At 34.6% G+C, this 18694-nt stretch overlaps 1 protein-coding gene across 1 annotated transcript in view; it reads right to left on the reverse strand.

Annotated features, from left to right (window-relative positions):
* LOC132738723 (uncharacterized) overlaps positions 1-17238 on the reverse strand; it is a 29901-nt gene extending 12663 nt beyond the window's left edge. Inside the window, exons 1-2 of the mRNA XM_060726317.1 lie at positions 17143-17238; positions 531-1122 (exon numbers count right to left, since the gene is read on the reverse strand). Of these exons, the coding sequence (XP_060582300.1) occupies positions 531-1106 (576 nt within the window). The 5' untranslated portion in view covers positions 1107-1122; positions 17143-17238. The remainder of the gene's footprint in view (positions 1-530; positions 1123-17142) is intronic.
* Between the last annotated feature and the right edge of the window lie 1456 nt (positions 17239-18694).

Genomic DNA, 18694 nt, shown 5'->3' on the forward strand with positions numbered 1-18694 from the left:
AATTTGGGAAAAGAAATTGTGAAATTTATTATTTTGGAAAAAAAGGCCAGCATTAAAGATGTTAAAATTCTTTAAACAAAGCTTAATAAATCTTTTTGAAACTGATCAGAAATTAAAAGATATCCAAAAGGGCCAGAACCTTTACACCAAATTCAAATATGTGGTACCTTTTTTTCAAATCACCGACCTCGGCACTGGGATTTTTCTTTGATTGGGAAAAAAGAACAAAGTTTGGATTGATAAAAGGGCCTATATTTGGACCCATGGGATAGGGGAAAAGGCCTGTTAATATAAATAATTCTATATACAAATCTACAATTATACATGTTTACAGTAAATATTAACCACAAGCCTAAAAATGTGAATTGTTACAAGAAAGTTTGCAACAAAAACGATTGGTGAATTTTTATATTTATATTCGTTACCTTCATAAGTTAAATTTTCATTTTCCCTTTAACTTTAATGCTGAATATACAGCATTAACATTACAGTAGAGCCGATTAGTAGAAGACATTTGATTAATTATTTACCTTTGAAAAAAGGTTGTTTGTTCCTGTGACATTGCATCCAACGTGGCTATGAAAATACTGGTTATTTATCATTAGATGTAATAACCCAGTACAATCACATTCACCAGCAGATTGCGTCTGTTCGTACCCTTGAGCATTAATAAAACACTTGCAAATGCTCCAAGGATCTGTCACCCACTGTTGAGCATCACTGATTTTCCAGTTAGGTGCAGGTGGTGAGGAAGCATGATGCTGCACAATATAGTCATAGATGGCGCCACATATGTTGCTCGGACAAGCAATTTTGCCCTTAAAGCAACAGATGCATTTTACTTGCCCAAGAGGACAAACTTTGTTTCCAGCATTCCCAGGTACTGGCTTATGGTCTGGTTTGAGAGTTTCAACTTGACAGCTGCAACATGTCACAGTTGATGGTATTGATTTTGTAGAGCGAATGGTTTGTAAAATATCCTTATGTTGTTGGTCAGCTATGTCATTACAGAATGGTGCCAGTCCCTCCTTTAAATATCCAAGTCCTAAACCAGCCTTTACCCACTGTCTGTATTTTTCCTTCTCTAACTGAAGTTGATGTGTCATCCTGATCAATCAATATCTAAACAAAACAAAAAACAAAATAATTTATGTTTATATTTTATATAAATAAGTAAACAAGGTCTTGGATTGCATTATTAAGTCCAAAATATCAAGTAAAGTGAAAGGCATGGAAAGTTACCAATATCTTAACATGAAACATAACAAGAAGCGCCGCAATGCGACGAAAACAAGGTTTTCAACGACCAAGGTTTGATGTGACAGCAATCAATAGGTCAAAGTGCACTGAAGTTATTGAGTAGATACTAAAAATTCTATTGTAAGCAAATTACCTAGACCTTGCTCTCAGATATCTAAGTGGGCAATCCAAAGCTGCCACTCAGCAAGTTTGGTGTGAAAAGGTCAAAAGCAAACTCAAGTTATAACATGAAAACTAAATACATTAACCTTGATCACAGACCACCTGGGTAGCAATCCCAAGCTGCCTCTTGATTTAAGCTACCCATTCATTCAAGTTTGGTGTCAATTGGTCAAAGCAAACTCAAGTTATTGAGCAGAAACTGAATTTCTATTTTTAAGTTCCAGTGACCTTGACCTTATCACAGACACCCTGGTTAGCAATCCAAAGCTGCCTCTTGATCTAAGCTATCCATACACCTAGTTTGGTGTCAATTAGGCCAAAGCAAACTCCAAGTTATTAAGCGGAAACTGAATTTTCTATTTTTAGTAACAGTGACCTTGACCTAGATCACAGACACCTGGGTAGCACTGCCAACCTTGCCTCTTGATATAAGCTATCCATACACCAGTTTTGGTGTCAATAGGCCAAAGCAAACTTCAAGTTATTGAGTGGAAACTGAATTTCTATTTTTTTAGTAACAGTGACCTTGACCTTGATCACAGACACCTTGGTAGCAATCCCAAGCTGCCTCTTGATATAAGCTATCCATACACCAAGTTTGGTGTCAATAGGCCAAAGCAAACTCAAGTTATTGAGCGGCAACTGAATTTCTATTTTTTTAGTAACAGTGACCTTGACCCTTGATCACAGACACCTGGGTAGCAATCCCAAGCTGCCTCTTGATATAAGCTATCCATACACCAAGTTTGGTGTGTTACAGTGTATAGGCCAAAGCAAACTCAAGTTATTGGAGTGGAAACTGAATTTCTATTTTTCAGTAACAGTGACCTTGACCTTGATCACAGACACCTGCGGTAGCAATCCCAAAGCTGCCTCTTGATATAAGCTATTCATACACCAAGTTTGGTGTCAAATAGGCCAAAGCAAAACTCAAGTTATTGAGCGGAAACTGAATTTCTATTTTTAGTAACAGTGACCTTGACCTTGATCACAGACACCTGGTTAGCAATCCAAAGCTGCCTCTTGATCTAAGCTATCCATACACCTAGTTTGGTGTCAATAGGCCAAAGCAAACTCAAGTTATTAAGCGGAAACTGAATTTCTATTTTTAGTAACAGTGACCTTGACCTAGATCACAGACACCTGGGTAGCACTGCCAACCTGCCTCTTGATATAAGCTATCCATACACCAAGTTTTGGTGTCAATAGGCCAAAGCAAACTCAAGTTATTGAGTGGAAACTGAATTTTCTATTTTTAGTAACAGTGACCTTGACCTTGAAATCACAGACACCTGGGTAGCAATCCCAAGCTGCCTCTTGAATATAAGCTATCCATTTACACCAAGTTTTTGGTGTCAATAGGCCAAAGCAAACTCAAGTTATTTTTGAGCGGCAACTGAATTTCTATTTTTTAGTTAACAGTTGACCTTGACCTTGATCACAGACACCTGGGTAGCAATCCCAAGCTTGCCTCTTGATATAAGCTATCCATACACCAAGTTTTGGTGTGTTACAGTGTATAGGCCAAAGCAAACTCAAGTTATTGAGTGGAAAACTGAATTTCTATTTTTGTAACAGTGACCTTGACCTTGAATCCACAAGACACTCTGGGTAGCAATTTCCCCAAGCTGCCTCTTGATATAAGCTATCCATACACCAAAGTTTAGGTGTCAATAGGCCCAAAGCAACTCAATTTTATTGAGCGGAAACTGAATTTCATATTTTAGTAACAGTGACCTTGACCTTGATCACAGGAACACACTGGGTAGCAATCCCAAGCTGCCTCTTGATATAAGCTATCCATACACCAAGTTTGGTGTGTTACAGTGTTTATAGGCCAAAGCAAACTCAAGTTTTATTGAGTGGAAACTGAATTTCTATTTTTAGTAACAGTGACCTTGACCTTGATCACAGACACGCTGGGTAGCAATCCCAAGCTGCCTCTGATATAAGCTATCCATACCACCAAGTTTGGTGTCAAATAGGCCAAAGCAAACTCAAGTTATGAGGCGGAAACTGAATTTCCTATTTTTAGTTACAGTGACCTTGACCTTGATCACAGACACCTGGGTAGCAATCCCAAGCTGCCTCTTGATATAAGCTACCTACACACCAAGTTGGTGTCAATAGCCCAAAGCAAACTAAAGTTATTGAGCGGAAACCAAAAAGTTGACGCCCCGCCCGGCCCGCCCGCCGCCGACTTCGGCATTACAATAACCCGGTTTTCGTTGAAAACCTGAGTTAATTAAATGATTTTACTTTCAAATGGTTTATGCTCCGCGCCCACAGGCGCCAAGCTATTTGTGTCGACTATTATTTTTTGTCCATGGACATGATTTTTATCAATTAATCCCTTCGATTTATAGCTAATAATAAATTAAGATGCAAGAATTCCGTTTGATTTCTGTTATGTAAAGTCATATATTGGTTTCCCATTCAGTGATTCGCAGCATGTCATATTAATGGATGAGAACGAGAACAAATTTCATATATAAAAGCAGTATAAAAGACAAAATAAAACTTAAATTTGGTAACTTATATCTTACATTTGTACCTTCTACAGGAAATCACTTATTATTTGAAGTACCAATTTATTTTGGTATATGAAATATATGACCTAGGCCTGCTTATATGATTAATTGATAATGATTATTATAGACATTGTTACAACTTTCAATAAACTATAAATACTTATTTACTTATAAAACATCCTTTCTCTAATTGTTATGAAGCAATAAGGTCAACCAGTACATTACTTTAACTAGCATAACAATTTTTTTCTGGATTTGTTTACTTTCTCTAAGATCAATTGTGAGAAAGACAACCTCAGATTACTGTTTTGAAGGTAACTTTTGTGTTTCATCATATAAATAAAATTATATACATCTAATTAACACATTTAAAATTTATTTTTTCGTATTCTGTATATACCCAAGACATTTGTCAAACTACAAATATACTACAATATACTACAACAATAGAAGGAAGCTGGTAGAATAAGATTTAGCTACTTTTAATGAGAATTCGGCGTTACCTCGTAAAAATGGCCTCAATTACGTTTTATCTGCTAAATTTAAATTAATATGACTCAACTAGATTGCAAAATGTCTAAGGTACACCGATTATAAAAATTCATAAAGTTATGAGTATGTTATTGTATTTAAAGATATCAACGAAAATAAAAATCGCTATCAATTTACAAGTCAGGTCGTGATTTTCACGAATAATCTTGAAAAATAAACATGGAAATATTTTGATGAGGTTTAAAGTATAATGTCTCAGAAACCTTATGCGCTAACTCATTTATTCCAATTTGGTGTACAATAAAAAATAATGCGTTACGTTTGCACAATTCTTGCGTTATTTGCACATTCCTGCATTACTGCAACTTACTGGATTATTTACACGGTGTTGTATGTCAAAACAAAAGCGTAAAAAATTGAAGTGTAAACATTTGATATTTAAAAAGGGATGTTTTGAGCATAAAAATACAATATATTTCTATTTTATTGCATTGAAAAATAAAAATTCTGTTGTCAACAACGCACGTTTAAAACGAAAGTAGCAGGAAGTACAGAAGGGAGGTAACTCCCGTACCTTAAATTATTGTGCCATATATTTATCGTAGGAGTAAACATAGTAGACATCTATTGTCATGCTTAAGCTTAAAAATAAATAAAAATAAATTTTAATTTCTTACACTTTTGTTGTTGGAACAAAACAAAAATGATTTTCACCTGCAATTTTGTAATTAATATTTTTGTACCCAGTCCACAGTTACAGAGAATTTTCACTCAGACCATTAAGTTTTTTAAGGAAAGATATATAAATATTCTATTTTTCATTTTTCTTTAATTCTAATTTCAACTATAATTGTTCAAACTGGAGTGTACATGGAAAACTATCTGAACAAGATATGTTTGTAAAACATGTATGCCCCCTATGGGCAGCCAATTAGTCATGTGCATGACTTCTGACCCTGAGTGAACAAAAAATTGATAAGGGTTATCTACTGGTCATGACTAGTCACAAGGTAATAATAATTTATTGTGACCCCATAGGTTGTGTGCAGCAATTTAAGTTATTACAAATCTCACCAAATAAAACATGCATACATTTTATGAATCATGTAGGCCTCATTAATGACAGCCAAGTTATTATATTACATAAGACCTTCAAATGTGTATACCAAAAGCATTTTTAGTTTAATATAAAAATATTAATCAAGGCAACTTGACTTGTTAAGTTATTGGTCAGAAACCATCATTCTTAAAGTACAAGGTCACTGACCCCTTGACCCCAAAATCAATAGGGGTCATCTACTGGTCATGACCAATCATCATATAAAGACGTTTGAAGTTCCTAGGCCTAAGTGTTCTTTAGTTATTGATCAGAAACCGTTTATACTTACAAGGTGAATGTGACCTTGACCTTTGGCCCCCAAATCAATAGGGGTCATCTACTGGTCATGACCAATCATCAAATAAAGTTTGAAGTTCCTAGACCTAAGCATTCTTTAATTATTTATCTGAAACCGTTTTTACTTACAAGGTCAATGTGATCTTGACCTTTGACCCCAAAATCAATAGGGGTCATCTACTGGTGATGACCAATCATCATACCAAGTTTGAAGTTCCTAGGCCTAAGCGTCCTTTAGTTAAATAGTGGAAACTATTTTTAACTTCAAGTAAATGTGACCTTGACCTTTGACCCCTTGACCCCAAAATCAATAGGGGTCATCTACTGGTCATGACCAATCACCATACCAAGTTTGAAGTTCCTAGGCCTAAGCGTTCTTTAGTTAAGGAATCAGAGACCGTTTTTACCAACAAGGTCAATGTGACCTTGACCTTTGACCCCTTGACCCCAAAATCAATAGGGGTCATCTACTGGTCATGACCAATCACCATATCAAGTTTGAAGTTCCTGGGCCTAAGTGTTCTTTAGTTATTGATCGGAGACCGTTTTACCTACAAGGTCAATGTGACCTTGACCTTTGACCCCAAAGTCCATATGGGTCATCTACTGGTCATGACCAATCACCATACCATGTTTGAAGTTCTTATGCCTAAGGGTTCTTTAGTTATTACTCAGAAACCATTTGGTCTACAGACCGACGGACAGACAGACAGACAAATGCAAAGCAATATACCCCCTCTTCTTTGAAGTGGTGGCATAATAATAGTTTAAGAACTAGTTTAAACAAGAGCCCGTTTTGAGTCGGTTGATGGTCCCCGAATAGGTTTTGGACACAGGAAAGTACACCTCTAATAGTTTCAGAGTTATGTCCCTGGCAAAAGTTCAAAGTGCTATTATTCCAAGATTAGGCAAGGCAGAGTTACTGTTCTTTGCACTGCACTTCTAATCAATGCGATCTGTCAACCTACAAAGTTTCTTGTTGATACCTCTTATGGTTTCCGAGTTATGTCCCGGACAAAGATCAAAATGTAAAAATGAACAAAGGACAATAACTACAAAATTTGGCAAGGCAGAGTTCAAGTTCTTGTGCACTTCACATCTACCCATTGAGATCCATCTACCTACAAAGTTTTATAGCTATGTCCTGGATAAGATTTTTCTAAAAGGGGAGATAATTCAAAAATGAGGCTTAACAGAGATATGGTTCTTTTGCACTGCTCTTCTACTCAATGAGCTCTATCTACCTACAACGTTTCATCTTGATATCTCTTATACTTTTAGAGTTATGTTACGGACAAAGTTCAAAGTATTAAAATTAACAATTGTCAATAACTCCAAAATTAGGCAAAAAAGAGTTATGGTTCTTGTGCACTGCGCATCTACCCATTGAGATCTATTTACCTACAAAGTTTCATGTTGCTATCTCTTATAGTTTTAGAGTTATGTCCCGTACAAGATTTTTCTAAAAGGGGAGATAATAAACCGGGCAAAATAGACTTACGGTTCTTTTGCACTGCATATCTACCCATTGACATCTATTAACCTACAAAGTTTAAATTTGATATCTCTTATTACGTTATAGTTTTAGAATTATGTCCCGGACAAGATTTTTCTATAAGGGGAGATAATTCAAAAACCGGGCAAAATAGAGTTATGGTTCTTTGACACTGCACTCCCACTCGATGCCCTTTACTACTGTATGAAGTTTAAACAAAATATCTCCAAGGGTTTTCAAGTTATGCTCCGGACAAGACAATGGACGGACGAACAGACGGACAAGGTGGCGACTATATGCTTAAAAATTATTTTAAAATAGTAAAATTTTACTAGTCAGGCCTGGAATGGCACTTTTCGGAATGTCTGAATAGCCAGAAATTGATAAGATTGTGGACAAATATCAGTTAGATTATTATAAGAAACTGGTTAGAACTTTTTTTACATGTATATTGGTTACATTGAGGTTAGAAACTGGTTAGATTCATGTCTGAAATAAGGAACATAGTAGATCCTAACAGTGAATAATTGGTTTTTAATTTCTACTTTCGTTTTCAGGATATAGCCAAATTATGACTTCAGAAAACACACATGCTTTACGAATGCTTCATAAATGGGCGCTGTCTTTCCTTTTGAAAACATTAATTATAATACGGGGACGTCAAAGACCGGACTACACGTGAATATTTAAACGAAAATCAAATAAAAAACAATTAAAAAATATATAGAATTCTATACCTATCAATGAAATTTTCAGTGTCAGTCCTAGTCGGTAGTCTGGTTCCCTGCCTACATTTACTGCGGAAAGTAGTATAAGGGGAAGGAACTCCAGACTATCCTAGTCGGGCGCTGCCATTTACAATGTATGTCAATGATAATAGGCGGGGTATTCCGATAACGAAACAAATCTCAACTTTTCGGATTAGTAATAATCGTCGAGTGTTCCGAGTGAAAACGGAAGCGGTGCATGTAATACCGAATGACACCTTTAAAACGGAAAGAATGAAACAAATTTTTTATCATGCAACTGCTATGGTAACAATCTCCACGCAGTGATCTCCCCTTAATTCTTCGGCATAGATGTCTGCCACCAAGGTACCGATATATCAGAATTTCTGATATACTATATTTTTTTCAAAAATTGTTTTATTTACTGCTTTTATCTATCAGTTAAGTTTTTTCTCATTGATTAAACAATGTTTATGGATAAATAAATAAACAATAATATGAAATTAGGTGCTACCTATGGCGCGGAAAGCTCTTATGAATTATGATTTTAGCATAACATATTTAGTGTACTTGTAAACCAGATCTTTTTTGAATAAACAAAACGTATAAATTGGTGGTGTTCAACCTATCACCGGAAACGCTCGGCCTATTCCGAAAAACTCCGGACCTCTGCGCATGCGTCGGCGTTTGGAAAATCCCGTCCGCCATTTTTGTTAATCTCTAATCACAGTTGTAGTTTTTACGTTATTTTTAATGTGCTAATTTATCAAAAAGGATATGTTTGAATAACTTTTTATATTTATAGTCGTTACTATAATTCTTATCAATGAAATGCAGGTTTATTTTCTGATTTTGTACATCATTCTTTCACCGGAAGTGTTACTAAGCATGCGTCTGCAATAGTCTGAATTATGTAGACGCTCATTAAAAGCGCTCAAAAGGATTTCAAAATGGCGGCGCCCAGTTAACTAAGGATTTTTTCGCAGCCCATTAGGTATAGGATATATATTTTTTTGAAATTTTCATATAGTTTGAATTTGATTTCCTTTAAACTGATACGCGTCATACATGTTATCTAAGAGCGCTACAGCCCTCGCGGGGCCTTCGGCCCCGCTCGGACTTTCCGCGTATGAATATTTACAAATAATTTTAAAATTATGAGAATATTTTCTACCGAGACAATATTTTGATATTTTATATTTTTAGCTTTTGAATTTAGTTTTCGTTATTTTGTACACTTTTGATAATTTTTTGATAAACTATATCGAACGTAGGCACTTATTATTTTGATTTCGATTTCAATTACAAATAAATTAGATAGCGAATAGTTTTATGAAGTGACGTCATAATTTATATTGCAAATGACATCATCGATGTTCACGTCATACTATACATGTAATCATAACAAACAGGCTAGACGATTTTCTTTGAGAACTTGTGAATGTTTACCCTATTTCGCCGGATTATTTAATAAGTGAACAAATTGTTTCATTTAAAAAACAAGAATGTCGAACGACACATATAGCCCCCTTTCTAGCCATTGACTCACATAATTGGTAATTTTATTAAAGAAACTTTCCAAAAATGGGTACATGGAAGTGTTCAATTATGGAAAAATCAACGGAAACCATTTTGACATTTAAGGCCCAAAATCAATAGGGGTCATCTACTAGGGATGACCAATCACTATGTGAAATATGAAGACACTGTGATGAATACTTTTCAAGATAATCAGCGGAAACCATTTTCACATTTTAAGGTCCCTGTGACCTTGACCTTTGACCTTGTGACCCCAAAATCAATAGGGGTCATCTACTAATGATGACCAATCACTATGTGAAATATGAAGACTTTGTGATGAATACTTTTAAGATAATCAGCAGAAATCATTTTCACATTTTAAGGTCCCTGTGACCTTAATCTTTGACCTTGTGACCCCAAAATCCATAGGGGTCATCTACTAGTGATGACCAATCACTATGTGAAATATGAAAAATTTGTAATACATACTTTTCAAGATAATCAGCGGAAACCATTTTGACATTTAAGGCCCCTGTGACCTTGACCTTTGACCTAGTGACCCCAAAATCAATAGGGGTCATCTAGTAGTGATGATCAATCACTATGTGAAATATGAAGACTTTGTGATGAATACTTTTTAAGATAATCAGCAGAAATCATTTTCACATTTTAAGGTCCCTGTGACCTTGACCTTTGACCTAGTGACCCCAAAATCAATAGGGGTCATCTACTAGTTATGACCAATCACTGTGTGAAATATGAAGACTTTGATACATACTTTTTAAGATAATCAGCGGAAACCATTTTGACATTTAAGGTCCCTATGACCTTGACCTTTGACCTAGTGACCCCAAAATCAATAGGGGTCATCTACTAGTTATGACCAATCACTGTGTGAAATATGAAGACTTTTGTGATACATACTTTTCAAGATAATCAGCGGAAACCATTTTGACTTTAAGGTCCCTGTGACCTTGACCTTGGACCTAGTGACCCCAACATCAATAGGGGTCATCTACTTGTGATGACCAATCACTGTGTGAAATATGAAGACTTTGTGATACATACTTTTTAAGATAATCAGCGGAAACTATTTTGACATTTAAGGTCCCTGTGACCTTGACCTTTGACCTAGTGACCCCAAAATCAATAGGGGTCATCTACAAGTTATGACCAATCACTGTGTGAAATATGAAGACTTTGTGATACATACTTTTTAAGATAATCAGCGGAAACCATTTTGACATTTAAGGTCCCTGTGACCTTGACCTTTGACCTAGTGACCCCAAAATCAATATGGGTCATCTACTAGTTATGACCAATCACTATGTAAAATATGAAGACTTTGTGATAAATACTTTTCAAGATAATCAGCGGAAACCATGTGGTCTACCGACGGACAGACGGACAGACCGACGGACCGACAGACAGACAGACAGACCGACATTAGCAAAACAATATACCCCCTCTTCTTCGAAGGGGGGCATAATAAGACGCATGTATGTGTAACACGTTAGCTTGTGTTTGATTGCCGATTTGTTTTTTGTTTGATTGAAATTATCGTGAACTTTTGAATTTGAAAATTCAAGTAAAGTTTATGTGATTCTAAGGGAATTTTTGGATCGATGTTTAAATTAAAGGTAAGAATTTTATCGTGTTAGGCCTAACATTCTGTTGTATCTTTTATCAAAGTCGAAAGAAAAAATGGCCGCCATTTACAAATTCTAAGTTTCAGGGGCGGAGGAATTTGTTTTCAAGAATTATTTCTTTGAACAATTATCCCCATGCAGTGGCGTACCTACCGATACGCCAAATACGCACGGGCGTATGAAAAGAAAAAAAAAGAAAATTTCAAATCGAACATAGATCGATCAACATATTTGTAGCTCCTAATTGATTCTTTATGTATGCTGAGGATGTTTCCTAATTCGAATATGTGTTACCTATTTTGATAATGTGTATACACAATTTTAGTGAGAATTGATCTAGAGTCACAGTACCTGTGCTCGACCAGCCCAATGCTCGACCAATACTTCTATTTGTGTATGATTTATGCATTAAAATGGAAAAACCCTGGGAGTTTGTGTGTGCTATTTGTACCTGACCTGTAACCTCTACACCATGTACAAGTACCCCAAGTTTGGTAGAAGATTGGCATTTTTGCAGACAATATTAAACAGTACAAAAATACATTTCTTTAATAAAAGTAGCAGTAAAAACTATTTAAAACACTGAGGCAATGATAATTGAGGACAAATGTGGACAATACTTTGTTAAATTGCCTTTACTCTTATGATTCCAATTGATTTCCATAGGAAAGGTGCTCAAAATTCATCAAAACCCTGCTTCCCATAAAAGACAGGGGTTATGAACATGTAAACAAATATGGCAGCTGTACGGAAATAAATCGGAAACACACCACTAAAAGCGTAGACCATTTGTATATTACACCAATTATCACACTTAATTATGTTTGCAGAATGATTTTAGTAAAAAATATATGAAAATAAGTAATCCCAAACACCTCAGTATATGTAAATTCCAAAACTCTTATGTACACTTTATTTGTCAATGTATAGCATTTCCTTTGTATCATATTTGCTCTCATATTTACATCTATAGACACTAAAACATAAAAGTTTCAAAATATTTTTGAAATAGAATTCTTCAACATTAAAAGTCATATCTGTTTTTATGAAATAAAAGTTCTGATAGTAAGAGATAAAACCACCTGGTCGAGCACTGGTTTAGTTGCCTGAAAAACATAGTGGTTTGATACCCTATATACAACTCCGTGGTAAATTGTATCCTGATCTGTGTAATTAAAAAGTTTTAGCTTATTGTGAGTTTGAAAGGGTCAGCTTTGTAACAAAAATAAGGTTCCCAGCAAACTTTTTGTTCTGAAAGAGTTTTTATGTGATTTTGTGAAAAACTGGTTGAGCACTGGTACGGTGACTCTATCGTTGTTTCAGTCTGGAATCCCTGTAATAAAAGTTTTTATGGAGGTATCGTTTAAATTATCTTAAGATTTTAATTTATAATATCCTACTGTATGCGGATTCTATTAAGGACTCCGAAAACAAAAATGTTCGGCCTTTCTACAGAGCCACGGAATGACGAACACAATGTAAAAAAAATATGATATGAATAATTTCTTTTGAAATTTCTCTTTCTGCAGATTGAATCATTGAGTTATCAAAATAATCAATGTTATAATGCAAATTAACCCAAATAATGATAATAAAATATCAAATTCATTTACAATCATCTTTCCCGCAGAATCAAAATCAATGAAAACTGAACATTTATTTCATTATTTTACATTTATATGCAAAATTAAGTCTTGTCTGCAACTTGACATCTGTAGCACAATGGAAGGGAGTTGACAATATGTAATTCTTTTTTTTATATTTAACCTTATAGTTTTAAGTTATTATATCATTTCTAAGTTAGTAACATTCTTTCATCTTATATCAATTTTATTCAAAACCATTGCCCACATCTATCGTCCCAAACCATAGTCAACTTATATTTATTTGACCTAAAAATATATCAATATATGAGTCGTGTCATGACAAAACCAACATAATGGGTTTGCGACCAGCATGGATCCAGACCAGCCTGCGCATCCACGCAGTCTGATCAGGATCCATGCTGTTCGCTATCAGTTTCTCTACTTGTAATAGGGTTTGTAAGCGAACAGCATGGATCCTGATCAGACTGCGCGGATGCGCAGGCTGCTTTGGATCCAGGCTGGTCGCAAACCCATTATGTTGGTTTTGTCGTAACGCGGCTCATATAAAGTTATTTCTACCGTCTTATTTTATTGACTCTAGAAATAAATTGCAACCTACTGTAAACAATGATATATATAGTCTCATCTATAATACATATTGAAGTACGTTATTATGATGTTAACGTCATTAACATTTGGAGTGCGCCGCTGTTTATGTAGAATTCAATATTGTTGTCATATAAGAAGCTACTAACATGAGTTTTTCTGTGTTTATTTGTTATTTATTTTCTAAGCAATGTAAGAATCTCAAATGTATTTTACGCAACAATGAAAGTCCACGAATTTTTGGATAACCCCCGTACATAGTCTCATCTATACATATGAAACATAGATAAATATACAATGAGAACAACGTATACCTATATAAGAGATAATAAGACACGTCATGTCCCGATTCTTTTATTTTCACCGACTTCTGATTATATACCAACATGCTTTTATGTGCGTTAGTCATTTAACAATGTACTGAACTAATTTAAACATTTCGGATGAAAATTGAAACAATTTTTATAGTTGAGAAAAACATTGTTAAAGATAAAAATTATTTTCTTTAACATTGACATAGTGCACATTTGGAAATACTTTAACAGGACTTAAATGATCACGCGATACTACAATTTAGATGTGAATACGATAACCTATTGTTACACAAAAACATTTAAGCTATTTTGTTTGTATTATCGTTATACAGATCATTTTAAATAATATTTTCCTTGATTATATCTCATGTTACGGTATGGTGAAACCAAAGAAAAATAACAAGGAAAAAGACTTCTTAGACCCATCTTCATAACAATAGAGACACCTGGCTATGGAACGCCATAACTGCCTCATGTTGTTACATTTCGTTTTATTTTCCCATGCTTTCTTGTCTAAAATTGTTGTTATCCTGTCTAAGAATATACTTATTATGTGTAATACTATAGTGTTGACTTGCCAACACATTTTTTTTTGTTTTTGTAAACGTTATTTTATTATGTCAAACAGTATTGTTGAATTGTCGAAAGATGGTATTGACATGTCTAAACACGACCTTCAATTTTCTCAGATCGCCATGTCATTTTATCCAAACTTTATGTTAACCTGCCTATACATCGTCTTATTATGTGAAATAATGGTGGTATCTTTAAAATTATGGTTATGAACTGTTAAAATGCTATTTTAGTTTGTCAAACTGTTATGTAATTATGTCCAAATGCAGATTTAACTTGTCTAGTTTCGTCTTATTATGTCAAAGAGTCATATCATCTTGTCGAAACGTGGTGATGACTTGTCTAAAATTACTAAATCTTTTTGTCAAAGTGTCATTTTATTTTGTCACGATTCGGTGTTAATTAGACTACACAACGTCCTTTTATGGCGAAGTATTATTTTTTCCTTTTAAAATGTGGTGTTTACTTGTAAAAACACAGTATCATTATGTAATACAGTGGCGTTGACTTGCCAATTGATTACGTTAACTAGCCTAAATACCGTCTCATTATGTCAGATAATCGTGTTATCCTGTCCAGATGCGAAGTTGTACAAATTTAGTATCACGTGACCAGAGCCCGCGCAGAGTGTGAAAACATAGAGCAGAACAGATAACAGGACAGTTTAGCAAAATCAGACAATTCTTTCTCAAGACAGAACTAAATTTGAACAAAATAACCCAATTGTTAGACACAATAAGTCTGTTTCTCTTTTTTAACAAGTTGACAATATAGCCGTTCTGTTTTACATTATAAGAAAGAGTTTTGACAAGTCATATCCACATTTCGACAAGATACCGCAATTCTTTGACTTTATAAGACTGGGTTTTAACCAATCAAAACCGCTTTTTGACAAAATAGTATACAGTTTATCATAATAAGGCATGATTAAGTCCAGTCAACCCTCCATTTCGGCAAGATAATGCGAATGTTTGATATAATAAGGCAATTCAGTAGTGTACGTTGGCAAATTAACACTTCTGTTTGACACAATAAGACAATGTTAAGACATTCAAACACCGCATTTTGACAAAATAACATAACTGTTTGATAAAATAAAGCTGTGCTTTGACAAGTCAACACCAAAATTCGTGAAGGTTCTCTTCACTACTGTTTCTAATGATCAAACAGTCTTTTGACAAAACAGTTCCATAATTTTACCAAATAGCGCGACTAGTTGACATAATATGACACATTTCAGAAAAGCCAAAACGACATTTTGACATGATAACACTACTGGTTGAAATAATTAAACAATGTTAAGACAAGTCGTCATCACATTTTGAAGAGATAAGACTACTGTTACGCATAATAAGACAAAGTTTAGACAAGTCGACAAAATACTATGGCAACACAACGCAAATATTTGACTTAATCAGACGCTTTCTAGGCAAGAGAAAAAGAAATGTAATAACGTGAGGCAGCTATGGCGTTCCATACCTGGCTATGTTTAGTTTTTTTCTGATACACGGTAGTAAATAACTTTTTTATGAATCATTTAAGCCAGTGTAAAATCAAGACTGTGCAATTTCTCTTACATTCAATACATGTACTTGATGTTACTTTCATAACTAGAGATAAAGACAATGTTTAAGTAGTACAATCTCTGGTAATAGCAAAGAGCTATCTTTGATATAAGTCTCGACCAAAGACCTGACATACTCAAAATAAGCCAAGGTACGCCCCAGTAAAGCATATTTTCCTTGATTATATCTCACGTTAAGTTATAGTGAAACAAAAGAGAATAACAAAGAAAAAACTAAACTTGTTACAAAAGGAAATAAAACCCATCTTTTTTACAAGAGAGACACCTGGCTATGTTTTGTTTTTGTAAAAGCAAATATTTTTGAACTATTTCAAACATTGTACACGTTAGACTACGTGTTATTTCTATTACATTCAATTTATGTACTATTTTCATAACTATAGATAAAGAAAATAGTAGTACAATTAGCTAAAATATCCCCTAAATCCTTAGTTAGTGCACATAGCTATATTTGATATATAAGGTCCCGGGTTCGATCCTGGGTTACACCCTTGGGATTTTTCAGAGACACTTTCAGTGTTTCCCACCTACCTAGAGGTGTACTGGTAAGAAATCCAGGTAATCCTCGCATGTATCAGTGCTATACACAGGGCATGTAAAAGAACTAAGGGGTCTATTCAATAAGAGCTAGGGACTGGTTCCCGGATTCCCTTGTATCTTAAAGCTGTTTCTTAAATGTATACAATGTATACCTGCTTAGAGTGATCGAAAAACGATTTTAAAGCAGTATAATGTAGAAATAGAAAAATAAGTCTCTGGCGATCCTTCGGCCAAAAACCGGCACTCGGCGTACACTCATAATAAGCAAAGGTACGCCCCTGCCTTGTTTTATGAAATTCGCTATTTTAAAGTAGATTATTTTGTTATTTTGACAGTTTATTGTTACATGATAAATAGAAAAACATGCTACTGTCTTTTGATATCAATTTTATCAGGCTCGGCTGACATGGGCAGAGCCTCGCCCTTTCTAGCCCATATCAGCCTTGCCTGATAAAATTGATATCAAAAGACAGTAGCAAGTTATTCTCTATTTAACGACTTCCCCGTTATTAGGCTTTGCCAAATTTCATATTATATTTATTTGCCTAATGTGGGAATTCCCATTTTTTTACGTTATTTCGCACTTTCGTTTTTAATTGATAACGTTTTGTTGGCACATTACTTATTTCTGTTTCATAAAATAATCATTTCGTTTCAGTATTAAATATATTACATAAAGGCTACAAAATTTAAAAGATACTTACCTCAATCTCTTCAAGTTTTAAGAAACTATTATCCTGGACTAACCGCCGCCATATTGGTATTTTCTTCAATTCTACGGCGCATGCGTGATTAATAAGGCGTTACAACACACAAATCAAAGTGCTGAAGGCACTGCAGTTGGGACGTACTTGAAGGATCAAAATTATTTCGGGGGCAGATAATTCAATGAGTGACGGGTGTTGCCGGTTGATAAATATAAAGTGCACAATTCAGTAGTTGATACAATTATTCTATGAAACTCATGTTTAAATATAATATTTAGGTTAAATTTACAGTAGGTCCATCACAAACCGTTATTGGCCCTTTTTGTCAAGATCAACAAGTGAAATAAGAGCTACCAGAGAAACTGCGAGCTCGACTATTTTAACACATCAGTATCAAGAAAACACTCAAATGGTCAATATTTTTGCATCACGTTATATGATTGGGCCATGTCATTAGAACTGATGATGGCTTTTGTTCACTGCATTTCTCATGCTAATCTCTTTCACTGTATGAATTCCTTCAATATTTTAATCCTCTCTCTGAACAAGTATCATGAAACAATATAAACGGAGAAAATTCAAAAACAAAGTAATGTAGAATGTTGGTTATTTGACACAGCACTTCTGCCCACTAGTCTCTACAACTGTATTTAGATTGAGTGAGATATAATTGAAAAGATTTACTCCAGACAACCAATATTTTAAATGTTGATGTATAATAAGGGATGATAATTGTAAAATTAAGCTAGGAAAAGTTATGGTTCTTTGAAAATGCACTTCCTTGCACTTGAATGTCTTCGCTGTGTAAAATTTTAATCAAATTCCATCAACTCTTTTCCAGTACTTCTCTGGACAAGCATAATTAAGTACATGTATTGTAAAGGGAGATAATTAAACAAGTAAGGAATGCAGTTATGGTTCTTTGACACTTTGGAAAAGAGTGTGAAGGACGGATGTCTTCCTTGGTTCACAATGTGGGTTTTTTTTCTTTAATCATCTTAAATCTCAAAAACACCATAAGAAACATATTTTCCTCCCATAAGCAACCTTTTCCCCTAAAAGTACACGTCTGTATGGAATGAACACGGATATTTATCCATAATATAACTTGAGTCCATACAGACAGATGGTTAAGACCGCAACTGTATTCTCTCCCTTTTGGGAGCATAAATTATAATAACATGCTAAATCTCCATATGGTTATATATCAGATACCAATTCTCAGGTTAATTACTTTTCAATAACCAGACAAGCTAAGATACATGTTATAACTTATGAAGTATGCTAGCTCTGAATATATTTACACAACATTGCTAAACATTACACAGTATTTTAATAAATATTGGAATGTGCAGTCATATGTTACACAAGTCCCAGGAGCTTCAATTCATTGAAACTTTTGGGGAAATCAGTCAAAATATCACAATTGATTTCATTTATCACTGCTGGGTAAGTGTGATGGTTTTGTTTGAAGCCAAAACAACTAAATTTAACATTTTCCTTCAACACAATGATCATGACTGGCCCTAGACTATTGACAGGGGATTCA

The sequence above is a fragment of the Ruditapes philippinarum genome, unplaced genomic scaffold (assembly GCF_026571515.1).
Source record: "Ruditapes philippinarum isolate M1 unplaced genomic scaffold, ASM2657151v2 ctg4371_1_1_1_1, whole genome shotgun sequence".
Lineage (NCBI taxonomy): Eukaryota > Metazoa > Mollusca > Bivalvia > Venerida > Veneridae > Ruditapes > Ruditapes philippinarum.